Raw genomic sequence first — 17,150 nt, forward strand, 5'->3', positions numbered from 1 at the left:
ACCTGGGCTAGTGGGAGGTGTCCCTGCCCAGGGCAGGGGGGTGGAACTGGATGATCTTTAAGGTCCCTTCCAACCCAAACCATTCTATGAGTCTACGATTCTATGATTCTAAAGCAGAATCTTTACCGGACTCTTAGCAAAACTCCCCACATCTCCAGGACGGGGTGGGCGTCAGCAACATATCCTCACCTTTGATGTTTGAAGCCCACCACAAAGAGGTTTTCCACTCTGTCACATCCTGTGAGCTAAAACCATCAGCAGGTGCTGGCTCATTCTCGGGCTCGGTACCACCCAGACACGTGACCTGCAGTCCAAAAGTACCCCCGAAAAGACCTCGATAACTGCATTAACACACCGGCACGCACTTAAGATGTAAACACTGCCAAGTCTTCTCATATTTGCATCACATACAGAAGACCCAATTTAGCAAATCTAGCCTTTCTTCTGCCGAAACTTTCCTTACACACAGCTCATCTTCTGCCTTCATAAACTGCAATAAAGACCTGTTTGAGCACAAGGGCTTGAACGCTGTCTATGGTGAAGACGCCATTTAGACAAGCCCCAGGTTTTTTTCCTCAATGCTGCCTTGCTTCCCAGAAATCAATCAATACGAAAAGCTCCCTATGAAGACTGCATAAAAAAGCCAATTGCAAGTGCCTTTCCTTGCTACTGTGTTTGTCAGGCAGCATTCAAGGAAGAAACTAGCTTTTCCCCCTAGTTTTGCTACAGCTTCATTACCTTTAAAGATGACACTTCTTCCTGTTGCTACACCATTACAGCCTCAGAGCTGAGCCAAATCATACTTCAGGTATGTAGAGACAGGCATGCGACAGGAATATGTTACTCTCAAAAATCAGACTCTTTCAACCACTCTTCCCTTTGCGTACCGAAGTTCAGAGGCCATTAGAAAATAAGAACACGAAAGCAGGGTTCTGTCTTCTGTTTTATGAAGCCCATTCTATCAGCCATTCAACTTGAAGCCCAACTCCAGGCAAAACCCCAGAATAAGAAATACCTTCTTAAAAATTTCACAAAAAGGAAGGGCTTTGAAGTCACAAGACATGAAAACATTCATGAAAGCACCGCCATGCAGGGACACATCCTTTATCACAGACCACCTGCCCTGTTGGCTGAGCAATGTTCTCTGCTCATCTGCAGCCACTGACAATTTCAAAATAGCAGAGCGTCTCTTGTTCATTAGCACCGAGCATGTAGGTTGGAATTGGAGCTGGGAAGAAACCCATACACGGTCAGTCTGGTTTCATTCCAGTCCAGATAAGTTCATGATTACTAGGACTGACAGCAGGTCCGCTCCATGTCTCCAGACCCCAACACTGCTCCTGTGCAGCATCCCGAGAAGCAATAAGTGCAGAACAAGAAACCTTCCTTCAAAATAAGGCCCCCAGCTGGCTGTTTGAACAAGATGCATAGAGCACCAGCTGAGAACAACCTCTGCTTTAACTACACCTCGCTCCACTGTCCACATACGGACACCAGCCCCTAAATGATCCCTAAAACCACACATCTTCCTCAGGGCAATCCTAAGGAAATACCAGAGCACAGGGACACCGGGTCATTCAGTTTAAGTTGATGGGGAGAAGGGCAGAGGACTAGAAAGAGAAAAACATGATGAAAGAAAAGACAGAGGAGCCAAGAAAGAAAGGTGCAAGGAAAAAGGCTAGAGAGATGGAGAAATCAAGGCAAACAGGGATGAGGAGACCTGCAGAGACATGGAGGAAGAAAAAGTTGGGTTGAGGAGGAAGACAGAGAGACAGAGATGGGGGCAGGGAAGAAGAAGGAAGGTGGGATAGAGAAAGACAGGGACAGGGAGCAGGATGTACAGATGGAGAGAGAAAAAGGAAGGACAGGGAGGAGAACAAAGGGACCGAGAAACAAAGAGGGTCAGATCCTGATGACGAGACTGAGAAGGAAGGGGAAAAAAAGCAGCAATGTGTAGAGCACAGAGGAAAAGAGCGAGAATAACAACAAAGAGAAAGAGAAGAACAGGGACGGTGAGCAGCACAGGGGGATGGAGAAAGAAAGAGAGGTATCAGGAGCCCTGCAGGGGAGGGGGGGGGAACGGTCAGGGAGCAGCAAAGAGGGCAAGAGAGAGAGGAGATGGACAGGGAGAAGGACAGGGACCGTGGGATACAGAATGAAAAAACACAGCAACAGCGAGCAGGACAGAGCGACAGAGAGAGAAAGAGAAGCGGAAGGAAGGAGGGAGAGGGGAAGACAAGGACAGGGAGCGTGACGTACAGGCAGAGACACAGAAGGAGAGGGCACAGGCCAGAGAGACTGAAAAACAGGGAGGGATGCAGATCAGCACAAAGAGACAGGGAAGGAAACAACAGCAATGGGCTGCAGGGCAGAGAGAGGAAGAAAAAAAGAGGGACAGGGAGCAGGAGAGAGGGACAGCAAGAAAAAGACAGGGGTGGGCAGAGCGACAGAGAAAGAGGAACTTGGAGAAGAGAGGGATAGGGAGCGGTACACACAAAACTAGGAGAGGTACAGGGAAGTGAGAAAAACGACAGAGAGGGAAATGGGAGGAGGGCAGAGAGGGGCTGGGAGGCAGCAGAGGGGTGATGTGGCCCCAAAGGCCTGGGGCTCACTGCAGCTCACGCTCTCTGCGCTGCCAGCAACGTTACGTTTCAGGCAGTTCTGTCTCTGCCTCCCTGTCCCTTCCTGCCTTCGTCTCCTCAGCTCTCCTCCCCTCAGCCGGGCCGTGGCTGGAGCAGAGACTGCTGCACCCGACACAACATGGCTGCCGGGCAGCCCTGTGCCCCCGGACTACAGCTCCCAGCATGCCCCGGGGTGTGCTGGCTCCCAGCATGTCCCAGGACTACAGCTCCCAGCATGCACTGGGACTAAAGCTCCCAGCATGCCCCGGGGTGAGCTGTCTCCCAGCATGCTCTGCGCATTCCCGCCCTCTGACCCCACGGGGTCAGCCTGAGCTGGGCTCCTGGCGCGGGGTTGAATGGCTCCTGTGGTGGCACTGGCACAGAGAGCTTGGAGAGGTGTTTTGGCTCAAGATCTCGAGGCGAGGCGAAATCAAGCCCTGCCTGTGGAAATTCTGCTTCCCAGAGCACCGTGGGGTGGAAGGGGCCCCTCTGCTGAGCTGCTCTCACTGACAGATGTGCCCACCACAGCCACACACCGCTCCTCCGAGGGCCGCTCTGGGGGCTGCAGGAGGAGGCAGAGGCAGGCAGTAGGCAGGAGCGGGGCAGGAGGGATGGTTCCTCTCCCCAGGGCGACAGGCCAGCCGAGGGGTCTTCCTCAGCGGCACTGGACAGCCCACGGAGGCTAACTGCACGTGGCCAGCCTTAGTGATGTACTTTGAAAGGGTAAAATTTACTTTTAAAAGGTAGAATGCATTTTCAAAGGTAGAATTTCTCACTAAGCAAGAACAAAAAGCTGTAAAAAGGTTACAAGGCTCTATCAAACAAGACACTTCGTATAACCAATACATGCCTTGCTCATGAAAGTACCCTCGAAGAACAAAAGAGGGATGATAACATGGGAATATCCTTAAGCAGAAAGTGCCAAAACCGCTGAGAACTGTACAGCTGCTGAAAGAGGCCCAAAGCCATCAAAGATAAGCAGTAACTGGGGGAAAGGTAAAGGCGGCAGTGGGAGATCACGACCACCGACTCAATTAGAGACTGAAAAGAATTACCCCCCCACCGTACTGGAGCATGCGCAGATCAGTTAAAGGACACTGTAGTTTCAAATGAAAGCGAGAGCCTGTACTAACCAATAGAAGTCATTAAGATAACTTACTAAGCAATAATTATAATTAAGGGTGTGTATTTCTGTGTCTTGAACTGTATAAGTATTCCAAAGATTTTGTAGGCTGCTGTGCTAGTTTGTGGATTACCACCTAGCACCCATCTCTGGCATGGAGATGGACAGGGCATAAACCTGCCCGCTTGCGTTGGTATTGGCCTTGGCCTCTCAAGGGGGTTGAGGTGAGGACTGGCTGTGGCGTTGGAGTAGCCGTTACTGCTGGGTGCAGTCCATCTGTACCAAGATCCAGTTGTAAAAGTGCTGCGCGGAGGTGTAGACTCTGGGCTGGTTTGCTCTCGCACAGCCCTTCCCCCAGCTGGTCACTCCAGCAAGCCAGAAGTGGTCAGCATTGCTGTCTTTGCAGACGAGAGGACCACCGCTGTCACCCTGCAGGGGAGGAGAGAGGATGAAGGTGGTGTCGGGTGGCCGCTGTCCGCACTCTGGCCGGCTCCTTCTCTCTCACAGCACCTGCCAGAGCTGTACTCATGGCACAGAACGGCTCTGCTCAGGTGCTGGAGCCTGCAGAGCCTTGCCTGGGAGGGGGTGGTGGGCCTGTAAGGTTGGGCTATCTCTCATCCCTGCACAGTGATCCTGGATGCGTGGAAGACAGATGTTCTGGGACTGGGATCTGGACCTATGAGCTGCCAAGAGCACTGAATGGGCTTTCTGGGCAGAGTCCCCGGCCTCGGGGGGACTGAGGTGCACTGGGCAAGGAGCTGCAGATGGGGCAGGGAAGGTGAGCCCCAACAGCAGTGGGGACCCAGCGGTGGGAGGGTGACTTGCCAGGCAAAGCACATGCCAGGGTCTGTTTGGGCATTGTGACAGGGCAGCCTGTGCTGCTGGGGCTGAACTTGTAGCATATCCTACCTGGCAGGTGTCGGTGCCACCCTGCGGATAGCCAGCACACAGGTTGTGGCTGTGGATGTCCTCTGCGTACTGCCGGCTGGTGTTAGAGCTCAACATCACTGAGGCACACCTTGGCCTCCTGCAGAACATCGGTTGATGCTCCTGCTGTGAGCTCAGAAAGGAATGAACACGCAGCAGCTCGTTGTTGCCAGTTCTCCTTCCCTGTCTGGGTGAAGCCCTTCCCTAGGGATTTCCTTTGCCTCCTGAGGGCATTGCACTGGGGTTTCCCTTCTGTCTCATGTTGGGCATGGGTCAGGCCCATCTCTCTGGAGACATACGTCCCTGCAGCCTGGATCTGGCTGTCAGCTCTGCTCTCGGGAAGCCCAACCCATCTCCCCAGTGATCCAAGCTTGCACTCAGGACACCAGTACTTTTTGAGAACTCACATCTTGCACTCTTGGAACCCCAGCCACTGGTGTATCAGGTTCTCAGCTCTGACACTCTCAGCAAGGCGTTGGGCACACAGGCAAGCTGTATGGAGGAGCTGCACTGGACAGGCTGGTCCAATTCCAGCATGGCGATGTCGTAACTCTTCCTTCTGTCCAGGGCAGCCCATGGAGGGATTCAGCTGACCAAATGGAGTCATAGAATCATAGAATGGTTTAGGTTGGAAAGGACCTTGAAGATCATCGAGTTCCAACCCCCCTGCCATAGGCAGGGACACCTCTCACTAGACCAGGTTGCCCAAGGCCACGTCCAGCCTGGCCTTGGACACCTCCAGGGCTAGGGCCTCAACAACCTCTCTGGGCAACCTGTTCAAGTGCCTTACCACCCTCAAAGTGAAAAATTTCTTCCTAATGTTTAATCTGAACCTAACCTCTTCCAGTTTAAAGCCATTCCCCCTCAGCCTATCGCTACATGCCCTAGTAAAAGTCCTTCGCCAGCTCTCCTGTAGGCCCCCTATAGGTACTGGAAGGCTGCAATTAGATCTCCCCGGAGCCTTCTTTTCTCCAGGATGAACAGCCCCAACTCTTTCAGCCTCTCCTCATAGGAGAGGTGCTTCAGCCCTCGAATCATCCTCGTGGCTCTCCTCTGGACAAGCTCCAGCAGGTCAATGTCCTTCTTCTGCTGGGGACTCCAGCTGGATGTAGTACTCCAGGTGGGGTCTCACAAGAGTGGAGTAAAGGGACAGAATCACCTCCTTTGACCTCATGGCCACACTTCTTTTGATGCAGCCCAGGATACGGTTGGCCTTCTGGGCTGTGATCGCACACTGCTGGCTCATGATGAGCTTGTCAATCAGCACCCCCAGGTCCTTGTCCTCGGGGCTTCTCTCCAGGCATTCCCTGCCGAGCCTGTATTTGTGCTTGGGATTGCCCCGACCCAGATGTAGGACCTTGCACTTGGCCTTGTTGAACTGCATGAGGTTTGCACAGGCCCACCTCTGCACAGGTACCTCTGGATGGCATCCCTCCCCTCCCGTGTGTCTACCTTGCCAAACAGCTTGGTATCATTGGCAAACTTGCTGAGGGTGCACTCAACCCCACTGTCCATGTCGCTGACAAAGATGTTGAACGAAGTCATGTGGCATAGGCAGAGCTAAGTCTCTCTTCCTCTTCTCAATCAGCTCTCATTTCCACATGTCGCTGGAGTACAATGGCAGGTGTCTCATGTGCATCCCTTCCTTGCCTAACCTAATTCAGGGCAGCTGAACTTCAATTTAGTTTACAAATTCCGTCCTGTAGTGGTAGGGGAGGTGCCAGGGCTCTCCAGCACAACTGCATGCGCCTGACAGGGACAGCAGAGGTCCTGTACAGGAACCCCGTCCCCATCCAGCCTGGCTGTGTGACAGGCATCACCCAGGGCATCTCAGAGAGAGTGGGTGCCTTTGGGCCAGTGACTGAATCCCACCCCTGCAGTGGTTTGAGCTCTCTCCCTTCTCTCTCCAGTAGATACTGGGCAGTGCCCGAACAGCAAACACATCACACCAGGGTCTTCACTCGTGTTCCTTCACTCTCTAACTTGAAAAGGTTCTTCTCTCCTCCAGTGTTTAACCATTCCCTTGATGATACAATTATGGATCAGGCCAATTATTTTCACAGTTGGCCTGAATCACACGCTGTCCACACCAAGGACACTCTCAGCATCATCTCTTCCTTCCTGAGATCAGCTTCACAGAATCTCAGAATCACAGAAATTTTCAGAGTTGGAAGGGACCTTTAGAGATCATCTAGTCCAACTCCCCTGCTAAAGCAGGATTGCCCAGAGCACATTACTCAGGACTGCATCCAGGCGGGTCTTGAAAATCTCCAGAGAAGGGGACTCCACAACCTCCCTGGGCAGCCTGTGCCAGTGCTCTGGTACCCTTCTTCACAGTTAAAGAAGTTTTTCTGTGTATTTGAATGGAAATTCCTATGTTCCAACTTGTGCCCATTACCCCTCGTCCTGTCACTGGGAACCACTGAAAAGAGTCTGGCTCCATCCTCCCTCAACCCACCCTTTAGGTACTTGTACGCCATAATAAGGCCTCCCCTCAGCCTTTTCTTCTCCAGACTAAAGAGTCCCAGCGCTCTCAGCCTTTCCTTGTAAGGGAGATGCTCCAATCCCTCAGTCATCTTAGCTGCCCTTTGCTGGACTCGCTCCAGCAGTTCCCTGTCTCTCTTGAACTGGGGAGCCCAGAACTGGACACAGTATTCCAGTTGTGGCCTCAGCATTTCAGAGTAGAGGGGGAGAATGACCTCCCTTGACCTACTGGCCACACTCTTCCCTATGCAGCCCAGGATTCCATTGGCCTTTTTGGCAACAAGGGCACATTGCTGGCTCATAGATACTTTACTATCTACCAGGACCCCCAGATCCTTCTCCTCAGAATGGCTTCCCAGCAGGTCTACCCCTAACCTATACTGGTTCTTTGCATTCTTCCTCCCCAGGTGCAGGACTGTGCACTTGCACTTGTTGAACCTCATCAGGTTCTTCTCTGCCCAGCTCTCCAGCCTGTCCAGGCCACGCTGGATGGCAGCACGGCCCTCTGGAGTGTCAGCCACCCCTCCCAGTTTGGTATCGTCAGCAAACTTGCTGAGGATACACTCTGTCCCCTCATCCAGGTCTCTCACATTTCCTCACTCCTCTCTCTGGCTGCTCTTGCCCAGCAGTTTTTCCCCCTTCGTAAATCTGTTCTCCCAGAGACGCTCCCACCGTCACTGATGGGCTCAGCCTTGGCCAGCGGTGGGTCTGTCCTGGAGCTCTGTCAGACATGGGGGAAGCTTCTAGCAGCTTCTCACAGAATTTCCCCCTCTAGCCCTCCCACTACCAGACCCTTGCCAGGCAAACCCAGTAGAGAATTCATTCTTCTCGTTTTCTGCCTCATTTGGGCACAGCTATACAGCTACAAAGAGCCCCTGTTTGGATCGCTCTTGGCAGCATTAGCACTTTCTTACTCTGCTGATGCTGCCCACTGACAGTTCATTATTCATGGTCCTCATCTGCTTTCTGGAGCTTTCCTTGCCCCGTGTGCCCCAGTCAGATGTCGGGCTTATGGAACTGTGGGAGTCTTCTCATATCGTGTCTCTGTTCACAGCTCTCGCTTGCACTCCCCACCTTGGTCCCCTTCTGTGCTCAGGTGGATCCATCCTTGCAGAAATCACAGTATCACAGTATCACAGTATGCTAGGGATTGGAAGGGACCTCAAAAGATCATCTAGTCCAATCCCCCTGTCGGAGCAGGAACACCTAGACGAGGTTGCACAGGAAGGTGTCCAGGCGAGTTTTGAATGTCTCCAGAGAAGGAGACTCCACAACCTCCCTGGGCAGCCTGTTCCAGTACTCTGTCACCCTCACTGAGAAGAAGTTTCTTCTCAAATTTAAGTGGAACCTCTTGTGTTCCAGCTTGAATCCATTACCCCTTGTCCTATCACTGGTCGCCACTGAGAAGAGCCTGGCTCCATCCTCATGACATTCCCCCTTTATATATTTATAAACGCTAATAAGATCACCCCTCAGTCTCCTCTTCTCCAAACTAAAGAGACCCAGCTCCCTCAGTCTTTCCTCATAAGGGAGATGCTCCACTCCCTTAATCATCTTAGTTGCCCTACGCTGGACTCTCTCCAGCAGCTCTCTGTCCTTCTTGAACTGAGGGGCCCAGAACTGGACACAATATTCCAGATGCGGTCTCACCAGGGCAGAGTAGAGGGGAAGGAGGACCTCTCTCGATCTGCTAACCACCCCCCTTCTAATACAGCCCAGGATGCCATTGGCCTTCTTGGCCACAAGGGCACAGTGCTGGCTCATGGTCATCCTGCTGTCCACCAGGACCCCCAGGTCCCTTTCCTCTACACTGCTCTCTAACAGGTAGCTCCCCATCCTATACTGGAACCTGGGGTTGTTTCTGCCCAGATGTAGGACCCTACACTTTCCCTTGTTGTATTTCATTAAGTTATTCCCTGCCCAAATCTCCAGCCTGTCCAAGTCTCTCTGGATGGCAGCACAGCCCTCTGGCGTGTCAGCCACTCCTCCTAGCTTAGTGTCATCAGCAAACTTGCTGATAGTACACTCAATTCCCTCATCTAAATCATTAATGAATATATTGAATAATATGGGCCCCAGTACCGACCCTTGAGGCACTCCGCTGGTTACCGGCCTCCAACTGGACTCTGCCCCATTGACTACGACTCTCTGGCTTCTCTCCTTCAGCCAGTTCGCAGTCCACCTAATTATCCGGTCATCCAGTCCACACTTCCTCAGTTTAGCTATGAGGATGCTGTGGGAGACCGTGTCAAATGCTTTACTGAAGTCAAGGTAGACCACATCCACCGCTCTGCCATCATCCAACCACCTCGTTATTTCCTCATAAAAGGCTATGAGGTTGGTCAAGCATGACTTCCCCTTGGAAAAGCCATGCTGACTGCCCCTAATAACCCTCTTATCCTTGATATGCCTTGAGAGGGCACCAAGGATAAGCTGCTCCATCAGTTTCCCAGGGATGGAGGTGAGGCTGACCGGTCTATAGTTACCCGGGTCCTCCTTCTTGCCCTTTTTGAAGACTGGAGTGACATTTGCTTTCCTCCAGTCCTCAGGCACCTCGCCCGTTTCCCAAGACTTGGTAAAGATGGTGGAGAGTGGTCCAGCAATGACTTCAGACAGCTCCTTCAGCACCCGCGGGTGCATCCCATCTGGACCCATGGATTTATGGATGTCCAGGTTGCTTAACTGGTCTCTGACCCAGTCCTCATCAACTAAGGCAAACCCATCCATTGTCTTGACTTCATCTTCACCTGGGGTCTCAGCAGAACAGGACTCCTCAGGACAGCCCCCGACAGAGTAGACAGAGACAAAGAAGGCATTCAATAGTTCTGCCTTCTCTGTATCTTCTGTCACCAGGGCACCCACCCCATTCAGTAGTGGGCCTACATTGCCTCTGGTGTTAGTTTTATCTGCCATGTATTTGAAAAAGCTCTTCCTGTTGTCTTTGACCCCTCTTGCCAGGTTTAACTCTAAGGAGGCCTTAGCTTTCCTAGTTGCCTCTCTACATCCCCTGACAGCAGCCCTGTACTCCTCCCAAGCGGTCAGCCCCTCCTTCCATGATCTATAAACTCTCTTCTTCCACTTGAGCTTGCCAAGCAGTTCCCTGTTTAGCCACACAGGTCTCCTGGCTCCCTTCCTTGACTTCCTACGTGTCGGGATGCTCTGATCTTGAGCTTGGTAGAAGCAGTCCCTGAATGCTGACCAGCTATCCTGGGCACCTTTACCTTCAAACAGCTTTGTCCACGGGATTTCCCCTAGTAATTGTTTGAAAAGGCCAAAGTTTGCCCTGCTGAAGTCCAGGGTTGCAATTCTGCTTGCTATTCTGCTTCCACCAGCCGAGATCATGAACTCCACCATCTCATGGTCGCTGCAGCCAAGGCAGCCTTCAACCTTTACTCCTTGCACCAGACCCTCCTTGTTAGTGAGGACGAGATCCAGCAGTGCACCTCTCCTAGTCGGCTCCTCCACCATTTGCATCAGAAAGTTGTCATCAATGCATTGGAGGAACCTCCTAGACTGAGGCTGGCTGGCTGTGTAGTCCTTCCAGCAAACATCCGGAAATCTCTTTATTCCAGTGCCAAAGTCCCCGTGTTCAGGTGTGCAGTATTCTCCTTCACAGTTATCCGCAGTATCCGCTGATACTCGAGTTACAGACAAGTTGATGGGCTCCTCGAGAGACAAGAAGTTGTTTCGATGCCTTCGTACTTCTTCCCCAACTTGGGTGTCACTACCACTGAGCCTCGGACCGTTTGTGCCCATGGAGTCACTGGCACCTGCTTGTCATGTACGCGCCTGTCACCCTTCCCGCTGGCAGACCCATGGCATACAGTACAGGTGTGCTCCAGTGATTAGTCCGTCCAGCCCAGTGGTGGTGGTTTTGTTGGTTTTTTTTTCCCAAGAAACCAGCAGTCACATGCACGTCTCGGCCTCTGGCTTGAATTCTGCCTTGTATCTACCTCCCTTCTTTTTTGGCTTCATCTGTATCCTTCGTACTCGTCAAGTGGCGGCATCCTTCTCTTTTGAGGTCACAGCTCCTTTTCCTTTCGGTGCTTCCTGTTATGCTTTACTCCTAAGTTCCCCAGTTTTGGTCTAACAGTGCTAGATAGTTTTTGTTCAGGGCAGCCTGGGACCTGAATGGGAACAGAGGTGTTAATTGGGGACACGGGCATATGCTGTTCTTTCTGCTTGAGCTGTGGCAGTGGACACCACGGCAGCAAGAAAAAGCAATGAAGCCCAGCAGTGTGAGCAGGTAACGGCTAACAGGGGACTAACAGGAAGCAGCAAGTTTCTCCATCCCAAGAACAAGGTACAGTAAGAAACACACTGATCACAAGGATTTTGGCTAAAACCCAGCCAAAGAATAAGGTTTGTCTTAGATTTGTTTCTAAGACCACACTTCCTACAGCAAGAAGCTGGGTACTATTTAAGCCCCACCAAATGGGTTTGTTCCATTTACGTTGAGGAAACGGTGGAATGGGAGACTCTTTGAAACGGTCCGATTTTCCACACTTTACTCTGAAGCAATGGAGATAAAGGAAGACATTCAAGCCGGACAGGTCCCAAAGCACCATCTTTATCATTTCATGAGCTGGAGGAGCGGCTGGCAACCATGGAACCTTGGAAGCATAACATTCTGTACTGGCTGGCAACTGCCTTTGTTGGTCCAGCAAGCCTGGAGCAGGTACCACCTCTTCGTTTGTGTGTGTATTTCACTGTCAGTTGTAGTTGTGTTTCAAGAAAGAATCAGAGGTAAGGTTCTGACGGTCTAGTTTTTGAAAGAAAATGACTGCTTTCAGGGTAAGAATACGATTTGCCTGACTATTGATAGCTTTAACGTTTTCATGTATGTTCTGGCAGTGGAGGAGAAGCACAAAAGGTGAAAATGGCCACTGCTGGGAATGACAACTATTTTTATTCCGACTCTGCACAGGTAAATGCAGTAGATTTTAGAGTGGTTTGTATTGTTGATTTTCTTGAGATGTCCATGTTGAAAGGGAGGTTTGTTATGTAAAGTTTGAAGTTGCTGTGTCACGCTGGCTGGGTTATGGCAGCATCTGTAGATGAGATATCTGATCTTCAGAAGTGCTGAGAAGAGCTACTGATCATCTAAACTATGGACAATTTTTCCTGGGAACTGGGCTCAGATACTCAGAGAATACACAAGTTAAAAACCGCGCATAGAGATCACTCATCACTGTCCTGTTGAACCAACATTATATTCTGAATAAATAGGCCGTGTTTGCAACTTCTGCTTATAGCGACTCCCTGAATTTTGCAAAACCAGTTCTTTAAAGCAAAGTCCTTCAAAAGGGGTTTGTTCTTCCAAGAAATATTTACATTCCACCTGGTGAAAATCCGGGGGCGGCTGTAGGGCTCTTTGTCATTGCATCCGTTTCATCCCCGGGGGATTTAGGCGTTAATGCCGGGGCGATGGGCTTTGGCTCCAGCCCCCAGCGTGTCTCAGGGGATGGCCCAGTCGTACTGACTACAGTCCAACAGTGGAGTGGGTTTGAGATGCTGCTCCTAGACCCAGCTACTGGTGTCTGGAACTGAGTGAAACTGACCTTCAAATGCTCCGATATTTTCAAGTGTGACTTTGTTTTCCTCTAAAAAATCACTCAGAAACTGGTTAAGAAATAACCAGCAACCTGGCATTTCCAGCTGTCAGCTGGGATGTCGTTCATACCCAGGATATAAACCCGAGTTTATATTTGTCACCATAATGCTGTTATACCTGGACTACTGTATTATTAATTAAAACCGAAGAGTTTTAAAAGAGGAGATTCACATCTGAGGCAACCACTAGAGCATGGGAATGTAGCGTGACTTACCCACAAAGTCATTGTCCTCGTGTGGGTTCCGGGTGCAGATTCTGTCGCTGTGTTCACAGCAGCACACCCCGTATTAATCCATTTAGTCCATTTTTATTGTTGTATTTACAGTACCTGAAAACTGTTTTCTCCTGCAGCAAAAGTACAGCAACACCTCCTGTTGCTGGGAAAGACAACCCTCAGGCTGTTTGAGCGTCAGTTGTGCCTTCCATCACAGCAAACCTCGTTACATGCATGGGCCTTTTTTGCCGCCTAGTAACAGTGAGTAAAAATATATTCTCAACCATTTGTTCATGAGAGTAAGTAGATACAGGAAAACGTCCTCCCAGTGCTTACTTCCCGTGCTTACATAGTATGTATTAAGGTCAAGAAACGCACTGTTACAAATCACTCGGGTATGATCTGCTGCCCCAGCAAGTTGAAGGCAAAGAAAGGAATTGTATTGGCGTTTGAATAGGGTCTGCCACATGATTTTTTTCAGCTGTCACATTACAGGTCTTCCTAACTATGAGTGACATGAAAGATGAACTCACAAATGGCAATTTAGGTTGCCAGGGTCCACAGAGTAAAAGTGTTGCTTTACTTGGGTGTTTGCTAGATTAAATCTCTCCAGTAGTGAAAGCGGTGAGTAGGCAGGTGATGATGTAAGAGAAATGAGTAGTGTGTGTGGTGGGGGAGGAGGTTGGTAGGGCCACCGGTAGCAATATCTGTTGATAGAGCACAACATGTGAGATGGATGAGACCCCCCTCGGATAGATAACGTCAGAATACAGTGCAGTGCGTGCAGGTGTCTTTCCATTCATCATTTGGAATAAATTGTTCAGGCGTGAACATTGGACGCAGGCTATTGAAATACAGTGTGCAAGGCAATACCATACCCCCTCGTCCTTTTTTACATAGCGTAGAATGATAACTGTGTTCCTCTTTGCAAAAGGCTTTCTTCAGCGCTGCCTCATCTGCCCATTCAGAGAAGCGAGTGCCCATGATTCTTCCTACTCTCTGTAGTTGGAAGGTGCTCTTGGAAGAGAGTGTCTCTCCTACTCTCTGGTGGTTGGAAGATGTCAACCTCTGCAGATTTTTTCTACAATGCACAATCTCTCTATTTAATGATTCCTTCAATATGATAATGATTTAAAAACTGTACCTGCTGGTCTGAACCTGGACTTGATGTTCTAGTTCCCTCCTAATAAAATACATATAATGTTCTTATCTGCAGATGCCCCATTGCCACAGGGTGTAGGAGAAGGGATTCTGCCTCCGGCCCATCGTCAACAATCGCTCAGAACTCATAAGAATATTTTACTACCGGTTCACCCTCCAGTGATTATAAACCTCAATGACGAAGATGACGAAGAGGACGATGAAGAGAAAGAGAACTGTAAAAAGTTTTTGTCTTTCTTTTTCAATGAAGTAGAGTCGGGGTTTTGGACCCTTGCAATGTACTTCACAACTGATGTATTAGAATTTTTTTTTTAGAGAAGAGTTGTTGACAATTTTTGGAAATAGTTTCCAGCTAATCTTCAAATTTTGGAACTGGTAGTCCCCAGATGGGAGTGAGGCAACGTTTTCTAAATCCTGTGAAATGCCTGGCTGTAGATGTCAGCAGTGGTATAAATCACATACCTGAACTGGGACAGATAAGGAGCACTCACTTCACCAGCTCTGCCGGCAGACGTCACGTGATGGTGACTTTAGGCAGAGGTTTGGTGACACACACTCCCCAGTGACGTGTTTAGTCAGGAGATTTCCTTTTGGGTGTAAATGAAGGATTATTTTGCAAAGGAGTACTGAAGATGCTTTTGAATCATTTTAAATCACCAAACGTTAGCTTAATATGTGTTGTGAGTGCAATTCCATTGCACTTGGCAATGCCTAATATTAAGGAACCCTTTTTCTGTCCCGAAGCAGAGGCTACAGTCAGAAAAGAAACAGCCATGACTGAAATGAAATTCATTATGGGATTTGATTATTAAGAATTGTTGAAGGTCTTAGTATAGATACCTAAAAATCTTTTAAAACTGTTTCCTACAGATGTTTCTGAATGGGTGCCTAAGACTGCTGCAGATATTGAAGAGGAAAGAGCAATAAAGGAAGTGTGCTATATATCTGGTAAATACAGAATTAGTCACTCTTTCCTAAACAGCAGCACTGCCAATATAGTAAACTCCGGTGTTTTTTTTCCCTCTTGGGATATATTTAGGCGAGTATTACGGGATTCAGTACCCTCACAAACACCGATCAACAAAAACCGCGTCTTTGCGTTGGGAAAATGAGCTATTACCCTTGGAAGCTACCAAGCGACGCTTGCAGAAAGGCAAGTACTTTCCGTCTTCTCGGACAATGTTTACCAGTTTTCAAATTACTGTTACAGGGAGAAACGATGACATAGTTTCCCGTCCTCCCCGCTTTTTTAATTTAGTGACGATAAAAGATAGCATATTACAAAGAGCATAAAAATCCTTCATTCCTTTTTCCCCATATATATTTATACTGTCACACGCGTGGTGACTCCCTGCATCAGACGACTGTAAATGGAAAAGGTGGAAATGGGCTGTTAACCCTACGCGTACGTTCCTGAGATACACAACATAGGTCTTTCATAGACTTTTTCTTCACGATCAAGATCTATGTAGTCTAAGTTTAACCACCCTAAGGTTAGGAATGTAGTTTAGATTTCACATGTGGGCTCACTGTTGGACATGGAGAGAGACGGGCACTCTTTGGGGGCTGTTTATTGGATCATGAGACAGTGCCAAAGACAGGTGAGATGGCGCCGCGCTCTCTGCTGGCTCTCTTGGCTGTCTAGAGGATTAGATGCAGCCATACACCAAACTTTTATAGAACTAAATTTAGAAGAAATAAGTACCCCCTTGAAGTGTCTTGTAAAAGATAGTACCAAAAGAGTTCCATGTTGTTTTGAATGTTGTGCTTTATCCAACATAATTAAGGTCCAAGGAAGACAAGCTAATAAATATTTACCTCCCTTAATATGTTTCTACTTCATTCTTGACCAAGTGGCACGACTGAAAACAATCTGTATTAGTTCATTTAACGAACCAGTAATAATCCGATTCCATTTGTAGCCTCACAGAAGCCAAAGCAGCTTAGGCTAGATCAGGAAAGAACCTCACGCATTGTCAGACTCTCCTGTAGTGACCTGTGAGAGCATTTTGCTGTTGGCATTCAAACTATTTTAAAAATTGAAGATTTTGCTGCTTGGGTTTGATGATGAAACCTGAAGACTTCTTGAAATGTACTGTTAGAGTGTTGAGGTGATAACAGCACAATGTTACACAGAAAATTTTGCCTTTAAATCTGTGAAAGAATTTTCTGAAGTGTTGTGTAAGTCCATAGTAACATATATTCTTAAAAACTGATTGATATTCTTTTCTGTATTTACGTTGTTTTCAGAATACGCAGATGACAATGCCCCGACTCCTAAGAACTCATGGGTAATTGTCGGAAGAATCCCTGCTGGAGGAGTTAAAGCTAGCAGCAAACCATCAGTTATGTAAGTGTCCATAAAGCGTTGTATTCTTTGTTCAGGTTTCAGTGTGTTAGCTTTTTTTATGGGTATTAGTTTACAGAGGCATTGAGATTGTACCTCTCTTGTTAAAGCTGCTCTGACCTTTTGTTGTCATGGGGCAGATTTTAATGTATCTTTTATTTTGGTCACCAGACCCCTAAATCACACAAAATGCTTTCAGGTGTCATTGCTACTACTATTTTTAGTCCATTTAGCATATGGAACACGTTTAGTATTTTGACACCTTCATGGCTAAGCGTGGTGGATACCTGAAGACAGTGTGTGGGCTTCCACAGAGAAACACTGTTCTACAGACTGTGCTGCTGAGATTTTTGTTATTTCTTTGTCAGACTACTGATTTGTTTCACGGAAGTAAACTTGCACTTTGAAGCATCAAAATTATGACTGTTCCTTCTTAGAAACTAAACTGCTCTATCTGGTACCCATTTGTAATACCAGGGACCCACAGATTGGCTGAAGTTACCTCTATGCTTTGGTGGCTGATTCTTCAAGAACACAAAACTGTAGCACAGGCTTCATTTTTTTGGTACTTACAGAGCCGAGATAAAATATCTGAGGACTTCCTCTTGCACTGCCGTGTTCTCTATCTGTCAGTCTCAGAGTGCTTTGTGACCAAGGAG

The 17,150-nt window shown here is 48.7% G+C and overlaps 1 protein-coding gene across 1 annotated transcript in view; it reads left to right on the forward strand.

Annotated features, from left to right (window-relative positions):
* Nucleotides 1-14,328: 14,328 nt before the first annotated feature.
* The window catches only part of LOC309684514 (E3 ubiquitin-protein ligase RBBP6-like), a gene marked incomplete at both ends in the record, with an annotated part of 28,778 nt that continues 25,956 nt past the window's right edge, over nucleotides 14,329-17,150 (forward strand). Inside the window, one exon of the mRNA XM_082500408.1 lies at nucleotides 14,329-14,361. Coding sequence (XP_082356534.1) covers nucleotides 14,329-14,361 — 33 coding nt within the window. The remainder of the gene's footprint in view (nucleotides 14,362-17,150) is intronic.

The sequence above is a fragment of the Vanellus vanellus genome (genome assembly GCF_965231255.1).
Source record: "Vanellus vanellus genome assembly, contig: HAP1_SCAFFOLD_105, whole genome shotgun sequence".
In the NCBI taxonomy this organism is placed as follows: Eukaryota; Metazoa; Chordata; class Aves; order Charadriiformes; family Charadriidae; genus Vanellus; species Vanellus vanellus.